The sequence below is a fragment of the Notolepis coatsorum genome (assembly GCF_963971535.1).
Source record: "Notolepis coatsorum genome assembly, chromosome: 4".
NCBI lineage: Eukaryota > Metazoa > Chordata > Actinopteri > Aulopiformes > Paralepididae > Notolepis > Notolepis coatsorum.
In genome coordinates, this window is record NC_140168.1 from 78,357,576 (window position 1) to 78,376,810 (window position 19,235).

General features: G+C 43.7%; 1 protein-coding gene across 1 annotated transcript in view; it reads left to right on the top strand.

Moving 5' to 3' along the window:
• gon4la (gon-4 like a) overlaps window positions 1-19,235 on the top strand; it is a 208,609-nt gene that overhangs the window by 146,452 nt on the left and 42,922 nt on the right. Inside the window, exon 15 of the mRNA XM_084311994.1 lies at window positions 17,809-17,895. Coding sequence (XP_084168120.1) covers window positions 17,809-17,895 — 87 coding nt within the window. The remainder of the gene's footprint in view (window positions 1-17,808; window positions 17,896-19,235) is intronic.

A 19,235-nucleotide genomic window follows, 5' to 3' on the forward strand; every position in this document is an offset into this window, starting at 1 on the left:
CCCCGACACTGCCGTGTGTTGGAACCCCCCCCCCTGGAGAGGACGCAAGGTGAGGAGACGCTCTGCAAGACGAGGTCGCTTCACGTCTCTCCCCCGTGGACTGGAGAGAGCCGGCCCACAAAGAGTCCACCTGCTTGCATCTGTGGTCCAAGGATCGCCGGCGCATTGAACGGCACTACAGTGGGTTCACCTGGGATACCCTTGGCCGGACGAGGCAGCCGGATTCTACCCCCCCCCCCCCCCCTCCTACTCCTGTCGGCTTACAAGCGACCGGATTAACCCCCTCTAGTGTATCTAGTATATAATCATTAAAGTATCATTGCTGTTATTCCTTAACTATTCCAGGTCGTATATTTACCACCTGCGCCTTCAGAGATTGGACATTCTCTATTGATATATCGACGAATACTCTTTGCCATAAAAGTGCATACTATTTCAATTCATAAATGTAATTAAGTGATTAAGTGCTTATTCTACACACCATCGCTGTGTAGAAATAAAGACCTGTTTCTAATTCGTACATTTGTGTTGGATCCGTTTCATCTACGTGAGAGTGTTCATGATAATATATTTATGCCGTGTACTGGGTGGCCGAATATTAAGTACAAAGGTAGTGGTAGTAAGTATCATATCTAGTAATACAGTCAGGGAATTGTACCCCTCAGTTACACTACTCATTCATCCAAAACAAGACAGCAATTCTACTTCTGCATGCACCGGGAGAATTGAGCTCATAGCACCGATTTGGAGTTGATAGAATGGACATTGCTGTTCTTAGGAAATGTTGCACATGGTGGAAATAATGGAAATTAACATTTCTAACATTAACATTTAGTGTATGTTTAAAGTTGATACATTGAGGCATGGTAGAATTTCACTTTATATTACAGCAGTATCCGTTTTTTAACATTACAATTAGTGTCTGACACTATAGACACATGTTAAAAGTCAAAGTCAACTTTGTCATTTTCCAATTTGTGCAAGACATACAGATAAATTCAATTACGTGCCCCCCTTCCCACGGTGTATATAGAAAGAGACAATAAACACAAAAGTAACATAGGACACAATATACAACACACAGGACTATGTACAATATAAACAGTGCCTACAATTAAATTAATGAATGAATTAAATAAGAGGTAAAAGAGAACTTAGTGTAAATATTCTTTAATTTGTGTCAACGTTATAAAAATCCTATTGTATTCAACAAATTAATTATGATACACCACAATGTGCCCTTTCTATCTATTCTAAATCTATGGCCTCACGATTCCACGGCTGCGCAGTGCAGACAATATATAATATAATATACATACGAGGGGGACGAGACTACATTGGGAGCGGGGGGGAAGGGGGCGGGGCGAAATATCCAGGTTTTTCAAATCCCAATGTTGACAGCTATGGCATGGTGTACCTTTCTGTGCGTATTCATCCACAATATAAAGCTCAACATGAAAATATTTGCAATTAATCGTAAAATAATTACGTCGAATTTTATTTCAACCAAAAATGCTTAAACAATAATGTTAGTGATGGAAGGGAACTCATTTTGTGCAAAAATGGAAAGCTTTCCAATGTTCATGAGGCAGAATTGTTACAATAGCAGATAATCCATTTTCCCAATGATAAATCCCTATACGGGTGGACCTCACGGGCAGCCAAAAGTGACGTCAGACTACACCTCTATATAACTGGGAGAAAGAATAGTGCTGCACTGGGTAAAAAATTATGATGTTGATATTTATTTACACACATTAAATTAATACAAATTAATTATATAATATCAATACAATATTTATAAAGAGGATGTGCAGGTGAGGTAAGAAACCCACCAGGGCTTATTTTAAAACCTCACCACAACTTAAACATTTAAATCATAAGAAAAGGGGGGGAAATAATAAAACAATAAAATAAAAAAAGGTTTAAAAAGTTACGCAAAAATGCACTCACAATAATAAAATAAAAAGAAACGACAAAACAACACAATATATGCAGTGGACAAAATACAAGTATTTAAATGAACCAGCCAGAAATACAAAAGTAAATAAAGTGTAAACAAACACAATTAGTCTACCCTGTTTCTTCTCTGGGTGGTTATTAAAGCCTCTTTTAGTTTTCTTTTAAAAACAGGTACTGAGGTGGAGCTGTCTACCGCAGGTGTAGGTTGGCGTTCCACAGTTGTACACCTCTATATTTAATGGAATACTGTCCCTTGTTGGTAAGATGGAAAAGAAGATGTAGATTGTTTGGTAAGAATGAATAGAGGAATTCTTACAGAAATATTGTTGGAAACAGTCTGGTAAATTGTTGTTCTGAAATTTCACCATATGAATAAAAAGACATGTTTGTAGGATGTTAACACTTTAATCGCCGGAAACGCTGAAACACGTCTTTCCCCGCCATGCTCATTCTGCCGAAGACGCTGGACAGCGTCTTTGATATCAATATTTCAAAAATCTGTGATCGAAATCATATTTCTCCCCCGGAGACATGAGATGTACTGTTGAGCCCCTCTCAACTCTACAACGGTTCAAGAGCGCCATCTGGCGGCCGATCGGCGGATCGCCCAGGGCAGAAACAGGAAGTGGAAGCTGGTGCTCATTTCAATTCGGTCCGATCACTCGCTAATAGTCCCAGGACTCGAGCTGATCACAACGGATAGTGATCCGTTACCAATAACTCGATAAACAACATGATTTGGACGTATATACTATTATACAACCTGGAAATGGATCGGATATTTCGACATCCCATAATAGAAAAAATTCTGTTCCACGCTCATCTCCCAACGCTACGAGGAAGCTACGGTGAGTTTCAGCGTTATTTGTTAACGTCTTCGATACTAACTGCTCTAATGATCATATCACACACACTAGATGAATGATATAACGTTGCCCACGGAATTATAAACGACCCCCCCCCCCCCATCCGGTCAACATCAGATCATACGTAGTAACTCCTAGAAGCACGTACAGTTGACATTTTTTATCTCGCACAGATTCCTACCAAACTGTATTTGATCATCAATATAATGCATTTAGGGCTATAAATCAAGTTCTGGAGAAAGCTGCAGAAAACGATAAAAACATACTTATACTTTAGACCGTATTTTAGTATGAATATGTGAATGAAAAAGTATAACGTTGCTACACCCTGAACAATAGATATAGGACGTTGAATGGGCCATAGTAATGTCAATTTAGCAATAACATTTTAAAAGTTATAGCCCTGCAAAGAAGGGGAACTTCTCCATGTTAAATAGGGCTGGCTGGTAAATTATGAATTTAACCCCGGCGATCAAAGTGTTAATATAAAAAAGTTTATATTTTAACAATGGTGATTATGATGGTGATAATGTTGAAGTAAAAACCATGTCTGACAGCAGTGGATACAGACTCTTAAAGACGTGAACCCCTTCCTTAGAGAGACTGATCCTTTTTGACAGGACAATAAACAGGTTATACCTTTTTCTGGGAGAAATAATTGAGTGCTGCACTGGGTCAAAATGATGATGTTGATATTTATTTAGAAACAAATGAATAATACAAAAACAATACAATATTTATAAAATGGATATGCAGGTGAGGTAAGAAACCCTTCGGGGCTTATGTTAAAACCTCACCACAACTTACACATTTAAATCACAAGAAAGGGGGGGGATAATAAAACATTTAAACAAAATAAAAAGCTATGGGGGAAAAAAAAACACTTACAATAATCAAATTAAGGGCGGCTAGGTGGTGCAGTGGGCAAGGCGCTCACCTCCAATGCTGGAGACGCTGGGTTCGATCCCAGCGCTCCACATTGCTTTCAGTTTAGCTGGTCGTCCGTACTAATGCACATTGGCAGTATTAGGGGGTGGGAAACTAATGGGTGGGGATCGGACGTTGTGGACAGCGACTCCTACAGGTCGGTTGGTGCGCCTGCGCAGTAGAATCAGGAAGCGACGGGGGCGGCGTCCCTCCAAAGCGCAGACCCCTGACGCTGAAAGATCGCGCTGCGCAGGTGAAAATATGCGACGGCTGCTACCTCGAGTACCGGAGGGGACTTGTGCAATGTACAGTATGGCTTCGTCCACATTACAGCCGGCTTGTGGGAGGCATGAAACAGCGTTCGAGATAGGGGAGCGTTGAATTGGATGATATGAAATTGGGATGGGAGAAAAATTGAAAATGGGAGAAAAAGTGGATCAATAATCAAATAAAGATAAACTACAAAACAACACAATATATGAAGTGGACAAAATACAAGTATTTAAATGAACCTTTTACATAAATCTTAAATAATTCACTGAATTGCTTCCGTTTCCTCAGGATTAACACAGACAAAAAGAAAGTAAGTAATTTGAGGTTTAATAAAAGTACAATAAATACATGTGAAAAAAAACAATAGATAAAATCATGCCTTCACATTAAGTGTGCATTGATTTAACTAAATAAACAACCATATCCAATCAAAGCGAAAACATGAATTATACCTAACAAAAATAGCGTATGTGGTCTAGAGTGGTCCGCACACGGCGGGCGATTTTTGCCAGGCGACCGTTTTTTTTTTAAGCGAGGTGACCGACAGAATTCTATCGCTTCCATTGTTATGAATGAGAGAACCCACACGGCAGGAGATTTTGAAGCGACGATCGATCTTATTTTTTGAGGCGACGGAAGGCGACACAGCAAGGACAATGAGCAAATAACATGACTTCTACAGTAGAAGTAGTACAGAAGTTCTACTGGTGTATCATTTGTACACCATTAATTTATCAATACATTCATTGATCAATAACCTACTTATTATTACCATGCTACTTATGTTAATTATTATTAACAGGAACCATTTAAATAAATAACGTTAGTTGGAGAACTTAAGGTTTAGTGGCCGCTTGTCATTAACTAATAAATTGACAATGCGCCACGATGCACCTACACTACTTAGATGTTTTTATACTCGGGTAACAAAATAAGTTGTGGATGTTGACAGAGTTTAACACTTTCAATGCCCAAAACATGATAAGACGTTTTATCAGCCCAATGCCTGAATGCCCACGACGACAATTAGCGTTTTATTTTGTTATTAGCGATCTGAATTCATATTTCATCAACCGAGTCTCCCGTTGGTATGCAGCCCCTGTAGGAGCTCAGATGTGGAAAAAACCGCCCCCTATCGTCTGCCAGATGGTAATGCACCCTTTTGGAATGGACTCAATGAAAATGGATGAGAAAAGAAAAATCCGGAATCCACATTTTACTTCTCAGGCATGTAACCCGAGCCGATCGGATTCATTGTGGAGCCTCAGAACAGCATGGAATACATATGTACAGTATGTAGCGTTGGATCAATAAAAGCGATCGATTTTTGGAATGGCGATCAGGAATTGGAATGATCTTTTTGGAGAACATCTGATCTGAGGTAAGGAATCTATTTTACAAGTCTTGGGATAATCAGAGTTGTGATCGCCTATATAGCGTGCATACGTACACATATACTATCGATAATCTTTTTTTGATCCACTTTTTCTCCCATTTTTCTATATTTTCTCCCATCCCAATTTCGTATCATCCAATTCAACCCTCCCCTGTCACGAACGCTGTTTCTTGCCTCCCACAAGCCGGCTGCAATGTGGACTAAGTCATACATAGCACAAGTCCCCTCCGGTACTTGAGGTAACAGCAGTCGCATCTTTTCACCTGCGCAGTACCGCATTTGTATTTTATTTTTTTATTATTTTTTAAACATAACATAAAATTAGACATACAAGCATTAACAGTGGTACCGCATTTGTATAAAAAAAATTCATCTTTATTCTTATTTTTATATATATTTATACCTGTATATATATTTTTTTATTATTAAGACATGCGAGTTTACTGGCGATCACGGTTAGAAAAGGAGTCCCGAAACTATTTCAAACATGTTTGATAATCTATCCATTTGTCCCTCAACATTCTGAAATGTGATAAAAGTAGATTAGGGTGTTGCCTGCTCCTTTAAGAGCAATGCATTGTGGGATATATACTAGGTCCACGCAAGCAGCGAATAGTCAGTCACACATCCCTTCTCCAAACTAATGTTATTTGAGCGAACATTTAACGTTATAACACTATTTTAATGTTAGTGAATTTTAATGCACATACATAGCTAGTTAAATATCACAACTTGTGTCATTGTTCATCATTGGGGGAAACTAGCCAATTAGCTAACATTATAGATAGCGAACGTTAACTAACGTTTGCAAACAAAGCTAACGTTATCCAGTTGACATTACAGATCCGGGATATGAAAATAAATCCTGATTTCATTTGTGAGTTGTAAACTGTATGGAAACGTGAAGTTAGCTCATGCTACTGGAAAACGGACGCACGAGGCACGGCCCCATATGGGATTTTTTTTACCACTGTTGTCGCGTTTTGTTATCCATCCGCGGGTGCCTTGACACATTGCGGTGATGCGGTTACCGCGACTGCTATCTCCTCTTGGCTCTAATTAATAGCCTATCTGCAGAGTAGCTAACACTGGACTAATGTGCTCTCTCCTCTTGGTTCTAGATAATAGCCTAGCTGCAGATTAGCTAACACTAATGTGCTCTCTCCTCTTGGTTCTAGTTAATAGCCTAGCTGCAGAGTAGCTAACACTGGACTAATGTGGTCTCTCCTCTTGGTTCTAGATAATAGCCTAGCTGCAGAGTAGCTAACACTGGACTAATGTGCTCTCTCCTCTTGGTTCTAGTTAATAGCCTAGCTGCAGATTAGCTAACACTGGACTAATGTGGTCTCTCCTCTTGGTTCTAGTTAATTAATAGCCTAGCTGCAGAGTAGCTAACACTGGACTAATGTGCTCTCTCCTCTTGGTTCTAGTTAATAGCCTAGCTGCAGAGTAGCTAACACTGGACTAATGTGCTCTCTCCTCTTGGTTCTAGATAATAGCCTAGCTGCAGAGTAGCTAACACTGGACTAATGTGCTCTCTCCTCTTGGTTCTAGTTAATAGCCTAGCTGCAGGGTAGCTAACACTGGACTAATGTGCTCTCTCCTCTTGGTTCTAGATAATAGCCTAGCTGCAGATGAGCTAACACTGGACTAATGTGCTATATCATCTTGGTTCTAGTCAGGGGTGCAGTCGTAATATCAGAACTGCCTGTACGCTGTTTAAATGACGCCACGCGCGCGCATGCGCATACATGTTCCCTCGCGTGCGCACAGAACAGATGATTATTATGTATAAATAGTAGGAAACATGTTTGTATAGGAAATTACTAGTTTTAGTTTAGTTTTTGTAAATATTGCCTTGAAATAGAGAAGCTGAAAAAGGTAGCAGGATGTAGCCTTCAATATATAAAGAAATGAAGGGACATTTATGCACATGTATTGGGACTGCCCACCAGTTAAGGCATTCTGGAAAGATGTGACCCAACAATTATCAAAACTCGTATCTTGGAATATACCTGTACACCCCTCGGTATTACTATTGAATGATGTTTTTGAGTTTGCAGTGAATCCACAGGTAAAGAGATTGGTTTTATCGGGTATCACAGTAGCTAAAAAGCTGATCGCATCACGCTGGTTTCAACCGGAAAAAATTTGCCGTAAAGTTTGGTTTCTTACATATCTCGATGTGATTTATCAAGAAATATCTACAGCAAGAATTCTGGGTCTCAATGAATCCAAAATGTGGTTAGAAGTGGTGGAGAGAATAAAAGCTAGCTTATAATGGTAGTGTCTGGTTAGGTGCGAGGGATAGTGGAGGTACTTCTCAAGGTGGGGTCCGGGAGGGGGGGGTTCGAGCTGGAGCATATGTGTGTAGGTTTTTTAGATAACAGGTATTAGGGGTATATCTTATATAAGACAATTAACTAAAATGTGATCTCATTGGATGTGCTCTGACAATTAATGCTTGTATATCTTATCGTGTGTTGTCATGTTTGTTTATGTGTTTGTTTAAAAAATTATAAAAAAATAAAATACAAAAAAAAATATATAAAGAAATTATATTGTCAACAGATATGGTTGAAAAACAAACAATGTTTTAAATGTAATTGTAGATACAATATTGTAGTTACAATTTCTTTAATTGAATTAACTTAAACTAGAAAAGTAAATACAAACTATTAACAATGTAACTTACAGTTTACAGTTTCCTTCTGAAGCACAACGAAATGTCTCATACTTCCATCGGGACCATTTGGTTCCACAGCTCAAGCAAACCCCCACCAATTGGTACAGGGCTTGTATTTTGGTTTTGCACTTCTCTTTCTTTGTTATGCTATTGGTATCCTATTATTATGCAAAGACTAGGTGATAGATAAGTGCCGGGTACTTGGCGCACGGCGCGACGAGTCGAGTGAAAGTTGTGAACGCATTTTTGTGTGCACGCGGCGCTGCCCACTGTGCGCGTACCTCTACTCAGAAAACTGCTGGGTCGGCATGGTACCGTGTGGGACCACCACTGCACCACTGGTTCTAGTTAATAGCCTAGCTGCAGAGTAGCTAACACTGGACTAATGTGGTCTCCTCTTGGTTCTAGTTAATAGCCTAGATGCAGAGTAGCTAACACTGGACTAATGTGCTCTCTCCTCTTGGTTCTAGTATCTAGTTGATAGCCTAGCTGCAGAGTAGCTAACACTGGACTAATGTGGCCTCTCCTCTTGGTTCTAGTTAATAGCCTAGCTGCAGAGTAGCTAACACTGGACTAATGTGGCCTCTCCTCTTGGTTCTAGATAATAGCCTAGCTGCAGAGTAGCTAACACTGGACTAATGTGGTCTCTCCTCTTGGTTCTAGTTAATAGCCTAGCTGCAGATTAGCTAACACTGGACTAAATAATGTGGTCTCTCCTCTTGTTTCTAGTTAATAGCCTAGCTGCAGAGTAGCTAACACTGGACTAATGTGCTTAGGGTTGCCACCTTTCACTAATAGAAATAAGGGACACCTTTCCTCGTATGTGCGAAGCACGCGCAAGATATTTCTTTTTGCGTTTTTTGGGCGCAAATGGGCGGATTTTGTAACCTTTTTTTTTTTTAGTTTATTTCGGTTTTAGGGTTAGGGTTATGTTGTTATTTAATTATTTAGGGGAGCCAGCCCCCCAAACTCCTGAAATGCATAGAAAACAAACAGTCAGCACTGTTGTAGCTGCTGTGTTTAACCGTGTGGTATACCTGTGTCACCTCAGCTGCAGTAACCTAGAGGGGAGGAGTGGGATGATCAAATTGAAATGAAATGAAATTGAACAGTATGACTTTTATATTGTTGTCTGAACACTATTTACTTATTTATGTTTAAGTATTTATTTAAGTCTTTTTGCATTTATGTATTTATGAATTATATTATTTATGTATTTATTAACTGTTAATCCATTATGAATAATTCCGTTTTCCAGATGAGCATAACAACATAAGAGTTTAAATGGGCACACTATTTAATTATATTGATTCATATAAATACATGTTTATTTATTAGACTTTAAAAACTCAACATTAATGAACAATCAACCATATTATTAGTCAACTGAAATAACCTAGACTAGACTATGCCCACGCAGCCAATATGTAGGCTCCTGGCTGAGGCATGCTGTTTGACGTCAGTCAGTCCACCATGCGCCACAGAAAACACACACCTACATACTTTGCAGTTTGCTTTATAAACATCTCCACTGACGCAATCAAGCCAGGGGTTTGCCAGTTCCCACTCACGTCTGTACTTCTGGAGGCGTTTTGTCTTTTTAGGACGCGGTGGAGTAGTGTCTGCTGTATTCAAACAGCCTGGCGATGCAGTGACTGAGCTGAGCAGAAGTAACTTGACAGGCTGCGCACAGACGGAGTATTGGCACAACCGCACAGAACGTTTTAGCAACGTTTTAGTGCAAATTCTCATTGGTCGTGAGCTGCTGAGCGCACGCCCATCATACCAGAGTTGCCAAGTCTGTTTATTTTCCGCAACTTTTGGACACAATTGCTTGTTTTTGTAGGTCGGCTGGCTCATTTCTCTCACAATACTGGCAACCTTAAAATACAGGACAAAGGGCGTCCCGTATCAGTTCAATACGGAACGCGTCTTTTAGTTTCCAATTACGGGACGATTCCGTATTTTACGGGACGGGTGGCAACCGTAAATGTGCTCTCTCCTCTTGGTTCTAGTTAATAGCCTAGCTGCAGAGTAGCTAACACTGGACTAATGTGGTCTCTCCTCTTGGTTCTAGTTAATAGCCTAGCTGCAGAGTAGCTAACACTGGACTAATGTGGTCTTCCCTCTTGGTTCTAGTTAAAGGCTTGAAATAAAGGCATGTGTAACTGAGGGGTACAATTCCCTGACTGTATTACTAGATATGATACTTACTACCACTACCTTTGTACTTAATATTCGGCCACCCAGTACACGGCATAAATATATTATCATGAACACTCTCACGTAGATGAAACGGATCCAACACAAATGTACGAATTAGAAACGGGTCTTTATTGCCTACACAGCGATGGTGTGTAGACTAAACACTTAATCACTTAATTACATTTATGAATTGAAATAGTATGCACTTTTATGGCAAGGAGTATTCGTCGGTATATCAATAGATAATGTCCAATCTCTGAAGGCGCAGGTGGTAAATATACGACCTGGAATAGTTAAGGAATAACAGCAATGATACTTTAATGATTATAGGCTGGATACACTAGAGGGGGTTAATCCGGTCGCTTGTAAGCCGACAGGAGTAGGAGGGGGGGGGGGGTAGAATCCAGCTGCCTCGTCCGGCCAAGGGTATCCCAGGAGAACACACGGTAGTGCCGTTCAATGCGCCGGCGATCCTTGGACCACAGATGAAAGCAGGTGGACTCTTTGTGGGCCGGCTCTCTCCGGTCCACGGGGGAGAGATGGGGAGAGACCTCGTCTTGCAGAGCGTCTCCTCACCTTGCGACCTCTCCAGGGGGGGGGGTTCCAACACACGGTAGTGTCGGGGGTCTTTATCCATAGAATAATCAAAGTATCCAAAGCATAATCCGTGCCTGGGAAGGCGGGCTGTCGTCGGTAGAATAATCCGGTATACAGGTCCACTCGCTCGTCGGCTCTGGGGCTCCTCGGGTGCAGCTTCACATAGGGTCAACCACCCTGGGTAAGCAGCTAGTTCTCTGCCCGAAACGATGGGGTACTGACTACGGTAGTATTCTCACCGCACGAAGCACTATATATTAACAGACTATTATTAGCTTAATAGACTACGTCCAACTCGACGATATAGTGCCAAATATGACTATTCAAATATTAATATACACGATGTCTCAATACCGATGGTAGGCGAACTTGGCCTTACTCCCACACGTGGCATCGCGGGGAGGCTTTACGTCTGTGACTCTATTGGAGGGTAAGAAACTGGACTGAAAAGAAAGTCCTACTTTAGTAGCGCAGTATATATACGCACCAGGGTTAGAAATTAACATTTTTTTTCAAGGGCTTTTTTTGCCCCCCTTAATTGCTTTTCGGGGGCTTTTTTTTGTATTTCGGGGGCACAATATTTTTATAATGAAAATTAACATAAAGATTATAAAACATTGTTGACACTTTTTTTTACAGTCTTCATCCCTATGTTTGATAACGTAATGTTAATGTCTCCATATATAGGGCTCTACGCTAACCTTTTTCCCAAGGAGCACATGTGCTCCTAAATAAAATGTTAATAAATAAAATCTAAATACAAATTTAGGAGCACACAGAAATTTAGGAGCACAGTGACAATTGTTCAAGTAACACACACACACGATGTGTGACATCATGGCTTGGTTTCATGTTTTGAGGTACGTACCTTCAATTATCTGTAAATAATACATACATACTCTATCTAAATAGATTAAATATTATTGTCCCTGAGGGCAAGTTGTGTTGTTTTCTTGATACATCTACAAATAGCAGACGAATAACCGGTTGCCTCTGGATCAATGAATGTCTAATATTGAATAATATTATTAGATATTTTATTTTTAACATCCCTAATTCCAACAGTCAAGAGGCTTGTTTCAAATTGATGAAAAACCCCACACACGCAACGTTTCTGAGTATAGGCTCTGGCCAGATCGATCAATGAAATACGTTGCGCGCTCAGCGCTGTGGAATGAAGGAAATGCGCATCGGGATCGGATTTGGATGTTATTCTTTGTAGTTGTGTTACAAATGGAACGGTCTTTCCCCGCCGAACACAAGTTACTTAACGTTACACGGGTCGCGCTATGCAGATGCTTAGCTTGCTAACGTTAAGATAGCAGTGTAATGCTTGATGAGAGCAGAGCGCTCTCTCTGTGTTCGCACCTCTCAAGTGCCTGGAAGCATCTCCCTGTAACACGCAGCGGGCCCCGCCTCCCTCCTCCTTGGAACAAACATTCCACCCAAAAACTGAATTTCAGTCCAGTTTCAATCTGAACTATTAACAGCGGAGCTGTTTTGTAATCTTCACAATCACTCGTCTGTCTCGCACTGCAAGTAAATGATTTTTCCGGTGTGCACACACACATATTATTAGGGGCAAATACGCACTGTAGAGCATATATATAATTATATATATAATTAGTAAACTGTCGGGGGCTTTTTTTGCCCCGCTTAACTGATTATCAAGGGCATTTGGTCAATTTTCGAGGGCATTTTGCCCCAAGCCCCCGTTAATTTCGAACCCTGATACGCACTATGAACAAATAGTCCCATTAGTGGTGCGGTAGCCAAATTCCTACGCGGAACTAGGACTTGTTCGTACATGTCGAGCGGTACGTTTGAACTGGGTCTGAGGGGTATGGCAGCCTGGCACCAAGGTCTCGACCAATAGTAGAATGGAGACTATTATGGGATGTTCAGTAGGCTAGAATGGATATTCAATGCATATTGTACAAGGAATATACAAGGGATATCAGGGAATATTAGAGAATATACAAATACAATTAAATATATATATATAAATAAATATATATATTCGGTTTAATCTGGCCCTTCACAACAGCCACCCCCTGAATAGGTCCCAGACCTAATCAGTTAAACGGAGACAGATTAATCGCGTTGTCTATTTACACATAAGGGTTTGCTGTAGGGGTCAGTCAACTTCACAAAGTCATAGGGTTGTAGGGTCATGGTCATCATCGATTGTGTCTGGGAGTCGAGGCAGTTCTATGAGCCTTGCCACGGGACGGGTGTAAGTGCGACCCTGGACGAGCACTTCAGCTGCTCGGACCTTGCCGTCGGCACCGGTGATCACTTTGCTTACGCGGCCGGCCGGCCACATAGCTCTGGGCAGTGATTGATCAACAATCATGACGACTGTTCCTTCTGTCAAATTGTCTCTCTCCTTTACCCACTTCTGGCGGGTCTGTAGAGACGGTAGGTAGTGCAGTAGGAAACTGTTCCAAAACTTGTCGGCTAATACTTGGCTGTACCTCCACATTCGTCGGCCGTTCGCTTCTTCAGGCCGGTACATTGTCTGGGGTAATGTGGGATCTAGCCGCCCCATCAGGAGTGTGTTGGGGGTAACTGGGTCGATATCCGCCACATCACTGGAGACATATCCGAGGGGCTTCGAGTTAAGTACTCCCTCAATCTCCGTGAGGACTGTCATTAGGACTTCTTCCGCCACAGTCTGGGCCCCAAGTACTGCGTACAGGGCTGTCTTTATGGAGCGCACTTCTCGTTCCCAAGTGCCACCGAAGTGGGGTGCGTTTGGGGGGTTGAATTGGAAATCAACCTGTGCTGGAGCGAGGTGGGTCTTAAGTTCTGGGCCCATAGCTTGGAAGCTCTCTCTCAGCTCTCTTTCGCCGCCTTTAAAGTTTGTCCCATGATCGGACAATAGGGTAGACGGTCTTCCTTTCCGTGATATGAATCTACGGAAGGCCATAAGGAATGAGTCTGTGCTCATGGTCGGGAGAAGCTCGATGTGTATCGCTCTGGTGGTCATGCATTTGAATACAATACCCCACCGCTTCTCGGTTCCTCTTCCTTTCTTTATGTGCAGCGGGCCAAAGCAGTCCATACCCGTTGAGTGGAATGGCTTGTCACCGATTCGGAGGCGACATGGAGGAAGGTCAGCCATCCTTGGTATGCTGGGCTGCGCGCGCCACTTGCGGCAGTCTAGACATGTTCGTTGGAAGCGTCGTACCGCCTCTCTTCCTTGCAGGATCCAGTAACGACGTCTGATTTCCGCGAAGACTCTTTCTGCTCCTGCGTGATGTACATCCTCATCGTATTTCTTTATAATCAGCTCTGTGACCTTGTGTCGGCTGTTCAATACGATCGGGTATTTAATGTCATCCGGTAGATTGGGGGCTCTGCGTAGGCGACCACCCACTCTGATGAGGGTGTGAGCGTCGCTCTCGGGGGCCAGATGAATTAATCTGCTGTCGGATGGGACGGGCTTTCCTCCCTGTAGACAGGCCAATTCATCGGGGAACGAGTCTCTCTGGGCTCGCTGCAGTAGAAGCAATTCTGCTTCCTCGTAGTTAGCTGCTGACATATCAGCGGGGGACTTGCACTCCGGGTGGTACCGCAGGAATGTTCTTTGTTGTGCACTCTCTATGGACGTGCAATCGTTTATGTTAGGGTCGGTGGAGGCTACGGTGCTCAATCCACAGAACACAGACTTCTTAATTTCCACCTCCTCTGGACTGGCTTCCCTCGGGATAGGCATGGGCCACTGTCCTTCCGGGAGTCTTAGGAATGCGGGGCCGTCACTGTAGACATTGCGACGGGTGAGGTCATCCAGGGGCATCCCCCGGGTGATGACGTCAGCTGGGTTCTGTTTTGTATCAACGTAGCGCCACTCTGTTTCTCCGGTTAACTCTTCGGTTAAGTCTTGAATCTCGGTGACTCTGACTCCCACGAAGACTTTGTACTTTGAAGACTTTGCGGCACGGTGGTGTAGTGGTTAACACTGTCGCCTCACAGCAAGAAGGTCCAGGGTTCGATTCCCGCTTGGGGACCAGGTTTCCATGATGCCAGTTACCCAGGTGGGGCATCTCCCAGGCCTTTCTGTGTGGAGTTTGCATGTTCTCCCCGTGCTCGCAAGGGTTTCCCCCCCGATAAGATAAACCCAATGGAAAAACATGCACAACAACAAGATCGCTAACGCTGTGGTGTCCTTGACGAAGACGGACAGGAGCACTTGGATTGGTCCCCTGGCGCGGCTCACGTTGACGCCTGTCTGCTCCCGGCTGCCCTTGGGGGGGAAGGACGACGGGATGGGTTAATCGCAGATACGAATTGCATGCATGCATCGCATGTGTGCCAATTGATGACCTCGGAGCAGGTCCTAAATTATTTATTATTATTATTACTTGCATGAGTCCGATTTGATCCAGGCGAGTACCGTCGTGGAATCTGACCACAGGATTGTTCTAGACACCGGTATGGTGAGCTCACGTTGGATGAGCGTGGCTAGGTGCGCTCCGGCTAGGGCTGCGCAGAGCTCTAGACGTGGGATAGACTGTTGCTTGCGTGGGGCTACTCTCGAGCGGGCGAGGACAAATGCTGTGTAGATCTCTCCCCCTTGGTCTTGGGCCCGCAAGTAGGCTACTGATCCATATGCGACCTCTGAGGCGTCACTGAAGACGTGCAAGTCCATTTTACATGTCTCTGGCCTCACCGTGGGTGGGAAGTAGCTTCGGCGCATATTAACGCCTGGGAGTGAGTGGAGCTCCATCTCCCACTCTCTCCAGGTGGATGCAAGGTGTGCGGGAATGGGGTCGTCCCAGCCCTGGTCCTTGTCCCACAATGCTCGTACAATCATTTTTGCCCTGGTGGTGTACGGTAGAATACATCCTAGCGGGTCATATTGTCGGGCGAGTGTTGTGTACACACTCCGTCTGGTGGTCGGCGCCGCCGCCGGCCTTCCCTGCTCCGTAGTCAGGGGCTTGTGTCTGTAGTGAAGCGAATCTGTTTTGAATCGCCACACCAATCCCAGGGTCATCTCCTGGGCTTCTCCCGGGATTGTAGCCATCCAGGTCTCGCTGCTGGCTGCCTTGTCCTCGGAGGAGAGGCTGCGCAGTACTTGCGGATCGCTGCTGGCCCACTGCCTGAGATCAAAGCCGCCTTTGATCAATGAGGCGCGGAGTTTAATCAGGAGAGCCTCGGCTTCTTCCTGGGTTGAAAGGCTTTGTAGACAGTTGTCTACGTAGAAGCTGTTCTTTACGCTGTGTCGGACCTCTTCGTCCGCTGCTGGGTCCTCTGCTACATGTTTCTGTAGTGCAAATGTCGCACAGCAGGGGCTGCACGTCGTTCCGAAGGGGAGGACTTCCCATTGGTAGATGGCTGGGTGCTCATCTCCTGGCTTCTCTCTCCATAGGAACCGTAACAGGGGCTTGTCCGCCTCTACTAATCTCACCTGCAGGAACATTCCTTTAATGTCCCCGCTAATGTCCCCCCCCAACTCGACGATATAGTGCCAAATATGACTATTCAAATATTAATATACACGATGTCTCAATACCGATGGTAGGCGAACTTGGCCTTACTCCCACACGTGGCATCGCGGGGAGGCTTTACGTCTGTGACTCTATTGGAGGGTAAGAAACTGGACTGAAAAGAAAGTCCTACTTTAGTAGCGCAGTATATATACGCACTATGAACAAATAGTCCCATTAGTGGTGCGGTAGCCAAATTCCTACGCGGAACTAGGACTTGTTCGTACATGTCGAGCGGTACGTTTGAACTGGGTCTGAGGGGTATGGCAGCCTGGCACCAAGGTCTCGACCAATAGTAGAATGGAGACTATTATGGGATGTTCAGTAGGCTAGAATGGATATTCAATGCATATTGTACAAGGAATATACAAGGGATATCAGGGAATATTAGAGAATATACAAATACAATTAAATATATATATATAAATAAATATATATATTCGGTTTAATCTGGCCCTTCACAACAGCATGGATCAGTCTTTCAGTGTGCTTTTGATTTATAAATCATTTATAAATCATCTGGATGTATATATTATAATACTAGCTATCTGAGGCGGTCAGGTGGCGTAGCGGAGATTGCGTTCGTCACCAACCCCGGAGACGCTAGGATTCGCCTGTTCGAATCTAACTCACAGCTCTGGGGTTGTCACCAGCTTGGCTGGCCGTTCACACTAATACAATTGGCAGTATTAGAGGGTGGGAGAAGCTGGAGGGGTGGGTCCGGGTCGTTGTAAACAGCGACTCCTACAGTTCGGTCGGGGCGCCTGCTAAGCGCGGATAGGATCTAAGTGGGATAGTGTGATCCTTCCACACGCTACGCCCTCTCAGTGAGAATCCGCGCTGCCAGGTGAAAAGAAGCGGTTGATTGGCTGGACGTGTGTCGGAGGAAGCACGTGATAGCCTCCACTCTCCCAGACCGACTGTGGGGGGTAAGTGCACAGCGACCAGGAAGGGGATTGGGAATTGGCATAACGACTAACATTGGGATGGGAGAAAATCGGAGGAAAAAGGAGGGGGGAAAAGATCAAAAAAGAAAAAAAAAAACTAGCTATCTGAGGAAATATACATCAACCAATATATCAAACGTTAGCTAGTTAACAATGCAACACATTGCAGATGAATCTGACATCCGAGGTAATAACCTGTTTAAATAACTGGTCATAAATGAGGAGATGACCAATCCTCATTCAACTTAATGTTGGCCGAACTGAAAATGTCCACACATGCTACACAGTGACATGATGACTCTTCCTTCTTTTATAGATTCCTTGGATACTGATGACTCCCCATCCAAATAGACAGGGGCCAGGTTTTGTTAGTCCCCCGTTATCAGGATGGTGGTGGAGTGAATTGACTTCTGTTTAGACAGACTTTGGTAATAATACCAGTCTTGATATTTTCCAGTATGTCCAGCTGCTGACCCAGATTCACATGCTGACCAGACCAGTGGCCCAGTTACAAAGTGAGGCTCACACCACTAGGCAGTTCCTGGTAAGACACACACACACGCACGCACGCACACACGCACGCACACACACACACACAAATCAAATTTCTTAAATCAGATTTTTTTATTTTTTATTATTATTTTTAACTTTATTTACCTAGGGTCGGTTCGCTGAGCATGGATGCTCTTTTTCAGCAACGCCCTACTTCACACTTGCACAGTTCCACACATTCACACCTGGGAGCTGCCCAGTACAAGCACCATCTGACACTGGCCGAGACCAGGCTGCAGAAACAAATTAGTGGGGGGGGCATAAAATGTTCTCGGGGGGGCACAATGGTTTTTCAACACAGGTTCCTTTTTATACATTTCAGCTGGGACAGCGGCGCTGTGGCTTGCTTGGCGCTGCCCACGGTGCTGAACTAAACAGCAGAGAGGCAATTGAAAAATCAAATTTCTCTCTATCTTAAGAACATTCACTTTTACAAAAACAGACTGAACGGATATATATAACAGAGGGGACACAAACAGGCTAGATAAGATGGTCAGGAAGGCCAGTAGCGTGGTTGGGGTGGAGCTGGACTCTAGCGAGGGTGGCGGAGAGGAGGAACCTTGCTAAGCAACCCCTCCCACCCACTATACACAGACTTGGCTGACAGGAGGAGCATGTTATAGGCTCACACTACCTAAATGCAGCACTGAACGGCACAGGAAGTCCTTCATTCCGACAGCCATCAGACTATACAATGCATCACTGTGCCTCACTGCATCACTGAGCACAGAGTGACAGTTACCATCTTCCTGGACTCTTTTTATTTATTTACTGTATCTTTTATTCTATTTTTATTCTATTTCATTTTATTCTATTCTTAGGCAATTTTTTTTTTTTTTTTTAAATCTTTTCCCCCCTCCTTTTTCCTCCGATTTTCTCCCATCCCAATGTTAGTCGTTATGCCAATTCCCAATCCCCTTCCTGGTCGCTGCGCACTTACCCCCCACAGTCGGTCTGGGAGAGTGGAGGCTATCACGTGCTTCCTCCGACACACGTCTAGCCAATCAACCGCTTCTTTTCATCTGGCAGCGCGGACTCTCACTGAGAGGGTGTAACGTGTGGAAGGATCACACTACCCCCCTTAGATCCTATCCTCGCTGAGCAGGCGCCCCGACCGAACTGTAGGAGTCGCTGTTTACAACAACCCGGACCCACCCCGCCAGCTTTCCCACCCTCTAATACAGCCAATTGTATTAGTGTGAACGGCCAGCCAAGCTGGTGACAACGCCGGAGCTGTGAGCTGTATTCGAACAGGCGAATCCAGCGTCTCCGGTGTTGGTGACGAACGCAATCTCCGCTATGCCACCTGACCGCCTGTTTTGTTATTCTTAT